The sequence below is a fragment of the Heterodontus francisci genome, chromosome 7, assembly GCF_036365525.1.
Source record: "Heterodontus francisci isolate sHetFra1 chromosome 7, sHetFra1.hap1, whole genome shotgun sequence".
Taxonomy (NCBI): Eukaryota; Metazoa; Chordata; class Chondrichthyes; order Heterodontiformes; family Heterodontidae; genus Heterodontus; species Heterodontus francisci.
The window spans coordinates 131337493-131352272 of NC_090377.1; the positions used below are offsets into that span (position 1 = coordinate 131337493).

Genomic DNA, 14780 nt, shown 5'->3' on the forward strand with positions numbered 1-14780 from the left:
TCCAGCAACTGCAGTATTTTGCTTTTATTCTAGCCGTTCCCTTAGCCTAGCTATTACAATATAACTACAACACAGGCATCTACCCGGCAATGTGGAAAATTGACCAGGTATGTCCTGTCCATAAGAAGCAGGACAAATCCAATCTAGCCAACTGCCACCTCATCAGTCTACTGTTCATGATCAGCAAAGTGATAGAAGGTGTCATTGACAGTGCTGTCAAGTGGCACTTAATCAGCAACAACATGCTCTTCGATGCTCAGTTTGGGTTCTGCCAGGGCCACTCAGCTCCAGACTTCATTACAAAATTGAAGTTGAAGGGAATCAGGGAAATCTCTCCACTGGTTGGAGTTTTACCTAGCATAAAGGAAGTAGGTTGTGGTTGTTGGAGGCCTATCATCTCCGTTCCAGGACATCACTGCAAGAGTACCTCAGAGGAGTTCCAAAGAAGGGTCACTGACCCGAAACGTTAACTCTGCTTCTCTTTTCACAGATGCTGCCAGACCTGCTGAGTGGTTCCAGCATTTCTTGTTTTTATTTCAGAGTAGTGTCCTTGGCTCAACCATCTTCAGCTGCTTCATCAGTGACCTACCCTCCAGCAAAAGATCAGAAATAGGCTGATAAGTGACGAGTTACATTCGTGCCATACAAGTGCCAGGCAATGGCCATCTGTAATGAGAGAATCTAACCATCTCCCCTTGAGATGTCAGCTGTCAGAGCGGCACAGTGGCGCAGTGGTTAGCACCGCAGCCTCACAGCTCCAGCGACCCGGGTTCAATTCTGGGTACTGCCTGTGTGGAGTTTGCAAGTTCTCCCTGTGTCTGCGTGGGTTTCCTCCGGGTGCTCCGGTTTCCTCCCACATGCCAAAGACTTGCAGGTTGATAGGTTAATTGGCCATTATAAATTGCCCCTAGTATAGGTAGGTGGTAGGGAAATATAGGGACAGGTGGGGATGTGGTAGGAATGTGGGATTAGTGTAGGATTATTATAAATGGGCGGTTGATGGTCGGCACAGACTCGGTGGGCTGAAGGGCCTGTTTCAGTGCTGTATCTCTAAACTAAACTAAACTTGACTATCAGTAGCATTACCATTATTGAATCCCCCACCATCAGCATCCTGGGGGTTAGCATTGACCAGGGCTACAAGAGAAGGTCAGAGGTTGAAATGTTTGCAGCGAGTAAGCCACCTCCTGACTCCCCAAAACTGTCCACTATCCACAAGGCAAAATCAGGAGTTGCCTGGGTGATCGCAGCTTCAACAACACTAAAGAAGCTTGACACTATCCAAGACAAAGCAACCCGTTTGATCGGCACCCTATCTACCACTTTAAACATTCATTCCCTCCTTCACCAGTGTACAGTGCCAGCAATGTGTACCATCTGCAAGATACACTGCAGCAATTCACCAAGGCTTCTTTGACAGCACCTTCCAAACTCACGACCTCTACCACCTGGAAGGATAAGGGCAGCTGATGCATGGTAACACCACCACCTTCAAGTTCCCCTTGAAACCACACAACATCCCGACTTGGAACTATATCACTGTTCCTCCACTGTTACTGAATCAAAATCCTGGAACTCGCTTCCTAACAGCACAGTGGGCGTACCTACACCAGATGGACTGCAGCGGTTCAAGAAGGTGGTTCACCACCACCTTGTCAAGGGCAGTTAGGGATGGGGAATGCCAGCAACACTCATCAGAGCAAATTTAAAAAAAAAAATCTACCACCCTGATGTTGAGCTTAATCAAGAGTTTAAGATGGGATATAATAGACTAGTTAATATAAATAACTAGTAAATATGCTCATGACAAGTAGCGAGTACTGGTCCAGGTCGGGCAGGATGGCAAACAGCTCGTACTTTCTTCTTTCTCGGTGCTTCATTCTTCTCGACTTCTCAAACTACCCAAGTATATTTGCTTGGATCTACTGTCACAAAAGGTTTTATTTTTGTACTAAAATCTTGAATTTCTATGTGTTTAAAAAAAAAACTGAAAAGGGATTTTGCTTAGTGAGAGACGCTTGTAAAAATAATTGGAATTCCTGCAATGTTTTGAAAGGAAGTTCAGAACAAGAGTTAAACTTTATGGGTGTTTTGAAAGGAAGTTAAACTTGTAAAAGGACAGGAAAATCAGCATTTACAAGGAAATCACAGAGATTTGATCTTTCTTCAGAGCAGCTTGTGTGACCAGCGGAGAGACTGTGTCTGGACATGTGGCCATGTTCAGGAAGGTTCTTTTTTCACTTTGGACCCTTTTTAAAAAAAAAGCCTATGCAATGGACCAAAGGCAAGCATTTGAAATCTTTGCTTGACCTGCCGGGAGCAAGAGAGAAAAGACCTAGAAAAGTGTTACCTCTCTCTGTAAAGGAGTCTCGCCTTTCTTGAAAAGGAATCCTGCATTTGAAAGGTGGCAGATTCCTGTTGCCTCTGGTCTCTGAAGAATTTATGCATCCAGTGAGATTCCTGCTGCCTCCTGTGTTCCAAGAAATACTGAAATCTGAAGAATTCTTGTACTACTAGACTGCTGCTTCCAATACCCAAGCAGATCTGTTGCTACACCCCTGATGGAAGACCTATGTGACACCTGCTGCAGTTAAATTGCCATGAACACCTGTCAACCTCGCCTGGCGAGATATGAAGTGGCATCTGACTGTTCGACTCTGGGTCATCTCATCATACCGAAAAGATCCTACCAGAATGTGAACCTCAGTTTTTTTAAATTATTTCTTCTATTCCTAAGAGACAGTTGTATTCCCAAACACCCTTTTGAAACTAGTTAACCATTTCATTTTGAATGTATGTGTGCATGCATGAGGAGTGTTCTCATATATATACATTTATCTGGTTAGTTATTAAGACCTATTATTGCTTTTCTAATAAATAGTTAATGTTTAAGGAAACCTGCTTTGGTGTGCTTTATTCTGGGGGAAGAATATAGTGTTTAATTTGGCTAGTCTTCGGTAGGTGGGAAACTTTATTTGATGCGCTATGACCTATGGAATAGTGGGACTGAATTAACAGTACATTACTCCTGCCTTGGTCGTAACACTACCTTTTGGATTTCTTTCCACTGCCTACTACACTGAGGCCTCCCACAGTTTCTTTCTTTTTCAGGGGTGGACGAGGATGGATAATTGTGAGGGCCTGATTGCCCTTTAAGAATCCCTTTATTACAAAATGCCCAATAATATTTCAAGTCCTTTGTCTAAACCGTGGGGTAAAAGCACACCCTAATGTTATCCGTATGCCATTTGCTTCTTGAGCCTTTGCACATAACTTCTGTTGTTAATCACCCCAACCTTTAAACCATCTTTCCTTATCTCACTATAGGCTGTTCCCCATGACTGGCATTATTACTCCTTCCATCTCATCTCTGGCCTTCAACTAATTCTCAGGGGCTCCATTGTTCATTTTGGCCTGTTAATGAGCTGTTCATAATTGCCATTCAGTCCAATTGTTCTTATTTCTTATCAGACTATTGAACCATAGGATTGTTGACTAAAGTAAGTTCAGTTCTACATACACCAACTAATTTTCATATTTCAGCAAGCATCTTAATTAAGCAAGGTCAAGTGAAAATCCTAACACAGCTTTGTAGAAGAGCTATTTGTTGTAAGCATCTATCCAGTTGCTCTCCCGCTATTGCAGAGGCCTCGTCTACCCATGGCCCATTTTCAGGCTAGCTACAGCTGCCATCACCTAAGAATAATCATTCCACTGGTTTGTTTCTCGAAAAACAAAACCTTAGGCAGTTTCCAATCAATCAAAACTTACAGCCCTAACCTATTTCTTTCCATATTTCAAGCTGACTATGTTTACAAACTTATTTGCTTGGATGAGAATAGGTTAGAAGGTTGGAGACAGAGAATAGGAGTAATGTGTATGTATTCAAATTGACAGGATGTGACTCATCGTGTTCCCCAAGGATCTGTTATAGAGCCTCAACTTTTTATTATATTTATAACTAACTTGGATGAAGGAATGGAGAGCTGTATATCCAAGTTTGCCAACGAAACGAGGTTAGGTGACACAGTAAATAGTATATACTATAACATAAAATATGGGGTGGCACAGTGGCGCAGTGGTTAGCACCACAGCCTCACAGCTCCAGGGACCCGGGTTCGATTCTGGGTACTGCCTGTGCAGAGTTTGCAAGTTCTCCCTGTGTCTGCGTGGGTTTCCTCCAGGTGCTCCGGTTTCCTCCCACATGCCAAAGACTTGCAGGTTGATAGGTTAATTGGCCATTATAAATTGCCCCTAGTATATGTAGGTGGTAGGAAAATATATAGGGACAGGTGGGGATGTGATAGGAATATGGGATTAGTGTAGGATTAGTATAAATGGGTGGTTGATGGTCGGCACAGACTCGGTGGGCTGGAGGGCCTGTTTCAGTGCTGTATCTCTAAACTAAACTAAATAAACAAGAAATGCTGAAAATATTCAGGAGGTCTGGCAGCTTCTCTGGAGAGAGAAGCAGAGTTAACGTTTCAGGTCAGTGACCCTTCATCAGAACTGACAAATATTGGAAATGTAAAAGGTTTTAAGCAACTAAAGCGGGGGTGGGGTGGCGGGGGCAAGAGATAACAAAAGAAAAGGTGTTGATAGGACAAGGTCACAGAGAATAACTCGTGGACAAAGGCAAACGGTATGTTAATGGTGTGGTGAAAGACCAAAGCATTAGTACAGAGATGGTGTCAATTGACTGTAAAATGAACAGCCCTGGCTCCAAGCACAAATGTTAAAAAAAAGTGGGTAAGCACAATAGAAACAAACTAAAATAAAAGAAACAAAAAAGAAAAAAATAACTAAAAATAAAAAGGGGGCCCGTCATGCTCTGAAATTATTGAACTCAATGTTCAGTCTGGCAGGATGTAGCGTACCTAATCGGTAAATGAGGTGCTGTTCCTCGAGCTTGCGTTGATCGCAAGAACACTGCAGCAATCCCAGGACAGAGATGTGAGCAGGGGAGCAACTGGAAGCTCAGGGTCATGCTTACGGACTGAGCAGAGGTGTTCCGCAAAGCGGTCACCCAGTCTGTGTTTGGTCTCCCCAATGTAGAGGAGACCATATTGTGAGCGGCGAATACAGTATACTGAATTGAACTGAACTGAATTGAAAAACTGCTGCTTCACCTGAAATGAGTGTTTGGGGCCTTGGATAGTGAGAAGAGAGGAGGTAAAAGGGCAGGTGTTACACCTCCTGTGATTGCAGGGGAAGGTGCCATGGGAAAGGGACGAGGTGGTGGGGGTAATGGAGGAGTGAACGAGTGTGTCACGGAGGGAACGATCCCTTCGGAATACTGACGGGAAGGGAGGGGAAGATGCGTTTGGTAGTAGCATCATGCTGGATGTGGCAGAAATGGCAGAGGATGATCCTTTGGATGTGGAGGCTGGTGGGGTGGAAAGTGAGGACAAGGGGAACCCTGTCGCGGTTCTGGGAGGGAGGGGAAGGGGTGAGGGTAGAGGTGTGGGAAATAGGCCAGACCCAGTTGAGGGCTCTGTCAACCGCAGTTGCGGGGGAATCCTCGGTTGAGGAAAAAGGAAGACATATCAGAAGCACTGTCGTGGAAGGTAGCCTCATCAGAGCAGATGCATCGGAGACAGAGAAACTGGGAGAATGAGTCAGTAAATAGTATAGATGGGAGCAGAAAGTTGCAAAGGGCTATTGATCGATAAAGTGATTAGGCAAAACTGTGGTAGAAGGATTTCATTGTGGGGAAGTGTGTTGTCATCCAAGTTTTATTCAAGAAAGGCAACTCAGAATATTTTCTAAATGGCAAGAAGTTAAGATAATCAGAGAGATTTGGGGATCCAAATACGGAAATCACAAAGCTAATGTTCAGATGCAAAAAAAAAATTATGATGGCTAATGGAATTTTGGCCTTTATTTCAAGAAGGCTGGAAAACAAAAGGGTCAACTTATGTTACAGCTGTACAGAGCACTGATTAGACCCCATCTAGCATACTGCTTTTAGTTTTGGGCACCACACCTCAGAAAGAAAAGATTCACCAGCAGGATACTGGGGCTACAAAGATTTATGAAAATAGGTTGTGTAGACTAGGTTGAATTTCCTTGGGTATAGAAGATAAGGGGTGATCTATCTGAGGTGTTTAAGATGATTGAAGGAGTTGATCGAGTAGGTTGAGAGATATTTCCTTTATTGAGGGAGTCCAGAACAAGGGAGCATAATCTTATTTGTTTCGAGCTCGGCCATTCAGGGGGTGATGTCAGAAAGCACTAATTCAGATTAGTATTTGAAATCTGAAACAATCTCCCTCAAAGAGCAGTTGAGGCTGGGGGTCAGTTGATAATTTCAAAACAGATTGCTAGATTTTTGTTAGGCAAGGGTGCTAAGCATTTACAGTACTAAGGCAGATAGATACAGATCAGTCAGGATCTAATTGGTGGAACAGGCTTGAGGGGCTGAATGGGCCTACTTCTGTACCTTTGTGGCTATCCTGAGAATACTGAGTACAGGTTACCAGTGGTCCTCCTGCATTGATGAGTATTTCAGCGGCAGCTTTGTAAAGTTTATTAAGGCTGACCAGCTACTGCTGTAAAAAGCTCAGTTCTTTGCTGATAAAGTACTGTTCCACAGTCAATGGCAGCCATCAAACAGTTGCTTAAGTGTCCAGGGCCTCCAAATTGCTCACATCAGGGTGTGGTCGTTGAATTCTGTCCCATACCTATTAGGAATTAAGCGTTAATTTCTCACAGAGCTAAGGCTCCATAATTCTTTTGTCGAATAGAATACAGTCTCGGGTTGGTTGGGCGGGCGGGGGTCTTTACTATTTGCTAGGATGCCTGCCTCACCTTTGCTTCTACTGTGGGCACTGTGTCTCAACACATTGCAGATCTTGGCATGTGGAGCCAGTCCTGTTGTTATTTTGGGGTCATGTGATATGTTTCTGCATCCTCTTTACCTCTAGTTCCAATTAAGTGCCATATTAGTATGGTTTTCAGTGTCTTGTCCTTACATTGCAGAGTGAAAACTCTTTTGTCTGTGGATTTAATAAAGAGCTTTTGGGGTTCCCCGACTGTGTCCCTTGAAGAGTTTTGTATTAATGGGCCGTGTCCTATGGGCAATGACCCTGGGGATTTTAGTTTATAGCAATGTATCAGTCCTTTCCAGGATTAGTCAGATCCAGCTTGTTTCTGCAATGTCTAACCTGTTGGAAAAACTGGGCACCCAGAAAGGTTGCTTTCTAGAGCCCCTGATTCAAAGAGTTGTCAGTCCAGCTATCCTCAGTGATTACATGATGGTACAGGCAGCATTCAGCTTTCATTACTTACATCACGTTTTGTGATTTTAATTATGCTGTCACAGGGGATGTTGGTGTAATATATGGTAAAATTCTACTGTTGAGCTAACCCTTGTTCTCAAAGGATGGAATTCACAGGATATCTGACTGAGAGATGTGGATTAGGATTTAAAGGGTTATCCAGAGCATTGTGTTTCACTGAAAGTTATTCTGGACATTTTAATCATTTGCACCTATGCTCCTTGAGATGGTTCTATTTGTTTGAGTTTACTGGGGGGCGGGTGGGAGGGGGATGGTTTAAGGTGTCATATAGTGGGGTGCTGCCTTCTGGAGTCAGAATTAAAAAGAGAAACCCCCATGTCCAGGGTCTGTCAGATCTAACAGAGGCTATGAGAAGGCAGATCTGGGAATTAAGATACAGCAGGTCAGGTTTCCCCGCCAGAGGCTGATCCCAACAGATTCAAGCCAACAAGAAATGCTGTGTGTGTTGTTCGAGCTGTTATGACCAGATGAGAAAAGGGTCCAGGGTTTCCTCTCAGCATACACCTGGTCCGAACGTAACAGGATTTAATTTTAAACACACCATTTTTTTAGTTCCCCCTTAATGAATCCTTGTTCACTGCTTTCCAACTATAAGGCAAAGAAACCAGCCAAACAGGTTTTCTAAGATTTAAAGAAGAAAGGTTGAACTTTATTAAACAAAGAATAGTACAGCACAGCAACAGGCCATTCGGCCCTCCAAGCCTGCGCCGATTTTGATGCCTGCCTAAACTAACACCTTCTGCACTTCCGGGGCCCATATCCCTCTATTCCCTTCCTATTCAAGTATTTGTCACGATGTCTCTTAAACATCGCTATTGTATCTGCTTCCACCACCCCCCCTGGCAGCAAGTTCTAGGCACTCACCACCCTCTGTGTAAAAAACTTGCCTCGCACATTCCCTCTAAACTTTGCCCCTCTCACCTTAAACCTATGTCCCCTAGTAACTGACTCTTCCACCCTGGGAAAAAGCTTCTGACTATCCACTCTGTCCATGCCGCTCATAACTTTGTAAACCTCTATCATGTCGCCCTTCCACCTCCGTCGTTCCAGTGAAAAGAATCCGAGTTTTTCCAACCTCTCCTCATAGCTAATGCCCTCCAGACCAGGCAACATCCTGGTAAACCTCCTCTGAACCCTCTCCAAAGCCTCCACGTCCTTCTGGTAGTATGGCGACCAGAATTGCACGCAATATTCTAAGTGTGGCCTAACTAAAGTTCTGTACAGCTGCAACATGACTTGCCAATTTTTATACTCTGTGCCCCGACTGATGAAGGCAAGCATGCCGTATGCCTTCTTGACTCCCTTATGCACCTGCATTGCCACTTTCAGTGACCTGTGGACCTGTACGCCCAGATCTCTCTGCCTGTCAATACTCCTAAGGGTTCTGCCATTTACTGTATATCTCCCACCTGCATTAGACATTCCAAAATGCATTACCTCACATTTGTCCGGATTAAACTCCATCTGCCAATTCTCCGCCCAAGTCTCCAACCGATCTATATCCTGCTGTATCCTCTGACAATCCTCATCATTATCTGCAACTCCACCAACCTTTGTGTTGTCCGCAAACTTACTAATCAGACCAGCAACATTTTCCTCCAAATCATTTATATATACTACAAACAGCAAAGGTCCCAGCACTGATCCCTGCGGAACACCACTAGTCACATCCCTCCATTCAGAAAAGCACCCTTCCACTGCTACCCTCTGTCTTCTATGACAGAGCCAGTTCTGTATCCATCTTGCCAGCTCACCTCTGATCCCGTGTGACTTCACCTTTTATACCAGTCTGCCATGAGCGACCTTGTCAAAGGCTTTACTGATGTCCATATAGATAACATCCACTGCCCCTCCTTCATCAATCATCTTCGTCACTTCTTCAAAAAACTCAATCAAATTAGTAAGACATGACCTCCCCTTCACAAAACCATGCTCCCTCTCGCTAATAAGTTTGTTTGTTTCCAAATGGGAGTAAATCCTGTCCCGAAGAATCCTCTCTAATAATTTCTCTACCACTGACGTAAGGCTCACCGGCCTATAATTTCCTGGATTATCCTTGCTACCCTTCTTAAACAAAGGAACAACATTGGCTATTCTCCAGTTCTCTGGGACCTCACCTTTAGCCAATCAGGATACAAAGATTTCTGTCAAGGCCCCAGCAATTTCTTCCCTTGCCTCCCTCAGTATTCTGGGGTAGATCCCATCAGGCCCTGGGGACTTATCTACCTTAATGCTTTGCAAGATGCCCAACACCTCCTCCTTTTTGATGACGACATGACCGAGACTATCTACACTTCCTTCCCTAGACTCATCATCCACCAAGTCCTTCTCTTTAGTGAATACTGATGCAAAGTACTCAGTTAATACCTCGCCCATTTCCTCTGGCTCCACACATAGATTCCCTCCTCTGTCCTTGAGCGGGCCAACCCTTTCCCTGGTTACCCTCTTGCTCTATATATACGTATATATACGTATACTGGCTGAGGCCAGTTTCATTATCCCTACCACTGCTCTGGCTGAGGTCAGCTAACTCGGGATAGATCAGGGATTGAATTGGATGGCTGAGCTGCCCTAGATAAATATCTGTACCTTTCAGTTAGCACAGCCCCATGGGTCATCAGGGGAGCGCTGTTACATGTTAATTTTTATGAGAAAATGAATGTATTGAACAAGTCTGGATAAAAGTTAATTATGCTTGAATGTCTTTTATTTTGTTTTCAGTGTTTGAAGAAGTAGAGAAACTGCAAATATCCCACTGAGAACCCATTCTAGCCTTCTGTCGAACATAAGATGTTTGCTATCTTGCACCAGATCCATGTTACTTGGAGCAAATATCCAGACTTGATGAGTAATGGAGAGGATTCTATGTTTCTGCAATGCAGTGCTTATGACACAAGGCTCTTTAAACTTGCTAAATACATTGATTTATTGCATTTGTTACACTTTTTTGAAATTTGAATAAATTGATGAGAATCCATTCCTATCTAAGATAGGTCTGCTGAAGTCTGTATGGGAATACGGGAGGGCACTTTGAATTGGTGTATTGAATACTTTATGCTTTAATTTGCATTCAAGGAAATAAATTAATAAGTATATCAAAATGTTGTACACAGCACAGCTGCAACACTGGCATCTACTCGGCAATGTAGCAAATTGGCAGGTATGTCCTATCCACAAAAAGTAGGACAAATCCAATCCAGCCAATTACAGCCTGATCATTCTTCTCCCAATCATGGGTAAAAGAGCTGAATTCCTGAGGTGAGGTAAGAGTGACTGCCCTTGACATCAAGGCAGCATTTGACTGAGTGCGGCAGCAGGGAGCCCTGGTAAAATTGAAGTCAATAGGAATTGGGAGGGAAACTCTCTACTGGTTGGAGTCATACCTATCAGAAAGGAAGATGGTTGTGGTTTTTGGAGGACAATCAGCTCAGTCCTAGGACATTGTGCAGGAGTTCCTCAGGGTAGAGTCCTAGGCCCAATCATTAAGCTTAGATGAGGGGAAATTCTCTGAGGTTTGCATAATGTTCAGTACTGTTCGAGACCGCTCAGATACTGAAACGGTTCGTACCCGCATGCAGCAAGATCTGGACAACTTGCAGGCTTGGGCTGGTGGTAGTGTAGTGATAAAATCGCTGAAGTAGTAATCCAGAGGATCAGGCTAATGCCTGAGGACACTCAAATCCCATCACTGCTGCTGAAATTTAAAATTCAATTATTTAATAAAAAATCTGGAATTGAAAGCTAGTCTCAGTAATGGTGTCCTGAAACTATGATCGATTGTCCTTAAAACGCATCTGGTTCCTTTCGGGAAGGAAATCTGCTGCCCTTACCTGGTCTGGTTTATATGTGACTTCAGACTCTCAGAAATATGGTTGTGACTTCAGACTCAGAAATGTAACTGCCGTCTGAAGTGGCCGAGCAAGCTACTCAGTTGTGAAGGGCAATTAGGGATGGGCAGCAAATGCTGACCTTGCCAGTGACACTCATATCCCATGAAAGAATAAACAAAAGTTAGAATCTAACCACCTCCTCTTGATGTTCAACGGCATTACCGTCACTGAATCTACCACCGTCAACATCCTGGGGCATACTATTGACCAAAAACTTAACTGGACCAGCTATATACATACTGTGGCAACAAAAGCTGATCAAAGGCAGGGAATTCTGCAGCGAGTAACTCAACTCCTGAATCCCCATAGCTTGTGTCCACCATTTATAGGTCACAAGTCAGGAGTGTGATGGAATACTCTCCACTTACCTGGATGTGTGCAGCTCCCACAACACTAAAGAAGCTCGACACCATCCAGGACAAAACAAGCTGCTTGACTGACGCCCCTTAAACTACCTTAAACATTCACTCCGCCACCACACATGGCAGCAGTACTATCTACACAATGCAGTGCTGTAACTCGCCAAGGCTCCTTTGACAGCACCTTCCAAACCCTCAACCTCTATCACTTAGAAAGACAAGGGCAGTGGACACATGGGAACACAGCCACCTGCAAGTTTCCCTCCAAGCCACACACCATCCTGACTTTGAACTATCTTGCCATTCCTTCACTGTTATGGAGTCAAAATCCTGGAACTCACTTCCTAACAGCACTGTTGATGTACCTACACTACATTGGCTTCAGCGGTTCAAGAAGGCGACTCCACCACCTTCTTGAGGGTAAATAGGGATAGACAACAAATGCTGGTGATGCTCACATGCCATGAAAGATTTTTAAAAACTGATTGACCCTCATCATCAAGACTCGTACGGAAAGAATTTTTCTTGCCTAAGGCACTACAGCTTGCCTGACCCCTTTGAAACTACCTAATCAAGAATCAGCCCCTACAGGAGAAGGGGGTGATGATGGGGTTGGTTGAGGGGTGGGGGGAGGGAATAAATTAAGAGAATGTAACAAAATGCCTTTAGTCATTTAAGTGTTCGACATCTTTAATACATGTACCTATTTATTAATCGTAGGCTATTGTAACAGAAGGAAGTCATAACAGTGCAACCATTGTTCCATAAATGCTAGGAATCAGTGCCACTTTCCAGTTGCTAATATTCCAATAAGACAAATGACTACTGGTCAGAAGTGTGAATACTCACATCCCCACTCCCCAGCAAAACATCACTACTCGAACATGTGTTATTGCAGCTAAATAACATTTTGGAAAGGAGAGGTACGTAACTCCAAGACGGTGTCCGTTGTGTGCTCCAAATTCCGTGCTTTGTTTGAACAATGTAATTATGCATTTTGCAGGCTGGGGCTTCTCTGAATAGTGCAAAGCAATTTGACCACTGCTGTACAATGTACATATACACCAGTCCTACTCCATGCAGGTCATTCTACAAAACTGCAATAGAACTGACAGCTTCAAAAAAGAACTGATGCTGTCCAAGAAAGCTGATAGTTCAAAAAGAACAATACCTCTGAAAGAGAAAGCGACGGCCAAGGCAACTGAATAAGTTAAAGGTATTTACAGCACAGAAACAGACCATTCAGACCAGCAGGTTCATGCAACTGTTTATGCTCCATATGAGTCTCTTCTCACACGTCTTCATCTAACCCTAACAGTATATCCTTCAATTCCTTACTATCTCATGTCCATCTAACTTCCCCTTAAATGTTATTATGCTAGATATGCTATTCATCTCAAGCACTCCATGTCATAAGTAAATTCTTACTTATTGCACTGGATTTCAGGATTTTTATTAATGTTTTGAGAGAATTTTGATCCACCTGCTCCCAGAGGAGCTGGTAGGCCATTTAGTCCCTCAACGCTGTTCCACCATTCAATGAGATCATGGCTGTACTATGACCTAACTCCAAATACTCACTTTTCCCCCATATCTCGTAATACAGCATGAATCTGTCTGAATGGTCTATTCCTATGCTCTAAATACTTACTCAGGTGCCTGGTCATTTTTTTTTCTTTTGCAGAGCTGTTGCTCAGTAATATGTTTTTTGACCTGTCAGCTTTCTTGCATCTGCATCAGTTTTTTTTTGAAGCTTTCCGTTCTTTTGCAGCTTTGCAGATTGGCCTATATGGAGCTGGACTGGTGTACATGTGCACTATGCAACAGTGGGGGTCTTTTTGCACATATCAGAGAAGCCCACCTGCAAATTGCACAAATACATTGCTTGTATGCAGCACAGAATTTGGAGCACACAATGGGCTTTGTCTTGGAATTGTGTATCTCCTTCCCATAATGTTATTTGGCTGCAATAATAAATGTTGCATGAATAGTGATGTGTGAGGTACTTGTGAGTATTCGAGTTTCTGACCATAGCTATTTGTCTTATTGGAATGATGTTAGTAACTATAAAGTGCCACTGTATACTAGTATTTATGGAACAATGGTTGCACTGTTACGACGTCCTTCTGTTACAATGGTCTGTGATTAATAAATACAAACATTCATATAAAAGTGTAACATAAAAGGGAATCCAAAAGTCTTCTATAGTCATTAAATAGTAAAAGAGTAGTAAGAGGAGGAGTGGGGCCCATTAAACACCAAAAAGGGAATTACTCAGAAGCAGAGGGCATGCCTGAGATAATAAATGGGTAAATTGCATTTGTCTTTACCAAGGAAGATGATGCTGCCAAAGTCGTAGTGAAAGAGGAGGTATTAGATGGGCTAAAAATTGATATAGCAGAGGTATTAGAAAGCCTGGCTGTACTTAAAGCTGATAAATCAGCACTGGATGGGCTGCATCCGAGGATGCTGAGGGCAGTAAGATGGAAATTGCGAAGTGTGACGCATAAACTGCAGCGATAGAAACTACAAGAACTTACCCTGAAGAGTTATAAAAATGGACCTTTTAAAAAAAGTTTCATGTGCCCCAGAATGGCCACCGAAGATTAAAAGACCTGGCTTTGCAAATTCAAAATGTCTACTGGCTGGTACGAACAAAAGAATACCTTCAAAGCTAAGAGGTGCCAATTGCACCCATCCTAAACCCATCAACAGACATTTTTGAATTGAATGGGTTCTTCTGAAACAAAGAAATTCTGAAGTAGCCACATCCTGCACCATTATTGGTCACTACAGGGAGGAAAATCTATCTTCCAACAGAGGCAAAGGTGTGAAACCATTTTTGAGCTATAAAGGTAGCTCCTTGAAGAGAAAGAGGGACTCCCAGGAAAAAGCCTGACAAAAGCTTGTCCAGCTGCGAACTGAGAAGATCCAACAAGCCAAGAAGGGAAGGCGCCCTGCTGTAAATTCTACATTTTCAGCTTGTGCAGCAGTGAATTGGAAGTGATCCTCTGTCTTTAAACTGAACTTTAAAGCAAGAAAGGAATCTACAAACACCTTGGACCTACAACCAAAGAGAACTTGACCTCTGAGAGAATTCAACAGGTTTACTATAAACGCCGAAACTATACCTCACTTAAAAACAACTTACCCCTTTTCCTCTCTCCTACTTCACTTAAAAGCCATTTACTGCTTTTCCTCTCTATCTGTCTCATGTGTGTGCGCAAGTG

At 43.3% G+C, this 14780-nt stretch overlaps 1 protein-coding gene across 6 annotated transcripts in view; it reads left to right on the plus strand.

Annotated features, from left to right (window-relative positions):
* The window catches only part of rbm44 (RNA binding motif protein 44), a 187293-nt gene extending 177028 nt beyond the window's left edge, over positions 1-10265 (plus strand). For 5 of the 6 annotated variants that reach the window (XR_010975289.1, XM_068034664.1, XM_068034668.1 and 2 more), the window contains one exon: positions 10023-10265. Coding sequence is in view for 2 of the 6 variants with exons in the window: in XM_068034669.1 (XP_067890770.1) it covers positions 10023-10037 (15 nt within the window). In the remaining 4 variants the exon portion in view is untranslated. Of the gene's footprint in view, positions 1-2175; positions 2315-10022 lie in introns of those variants that run through there. The other variant, XM_068034665.1, reaches the window with a different exon arrangement.
* The last annotated feature ends 4515 nt before the right edge of the window (positions 10266-14780 follow it).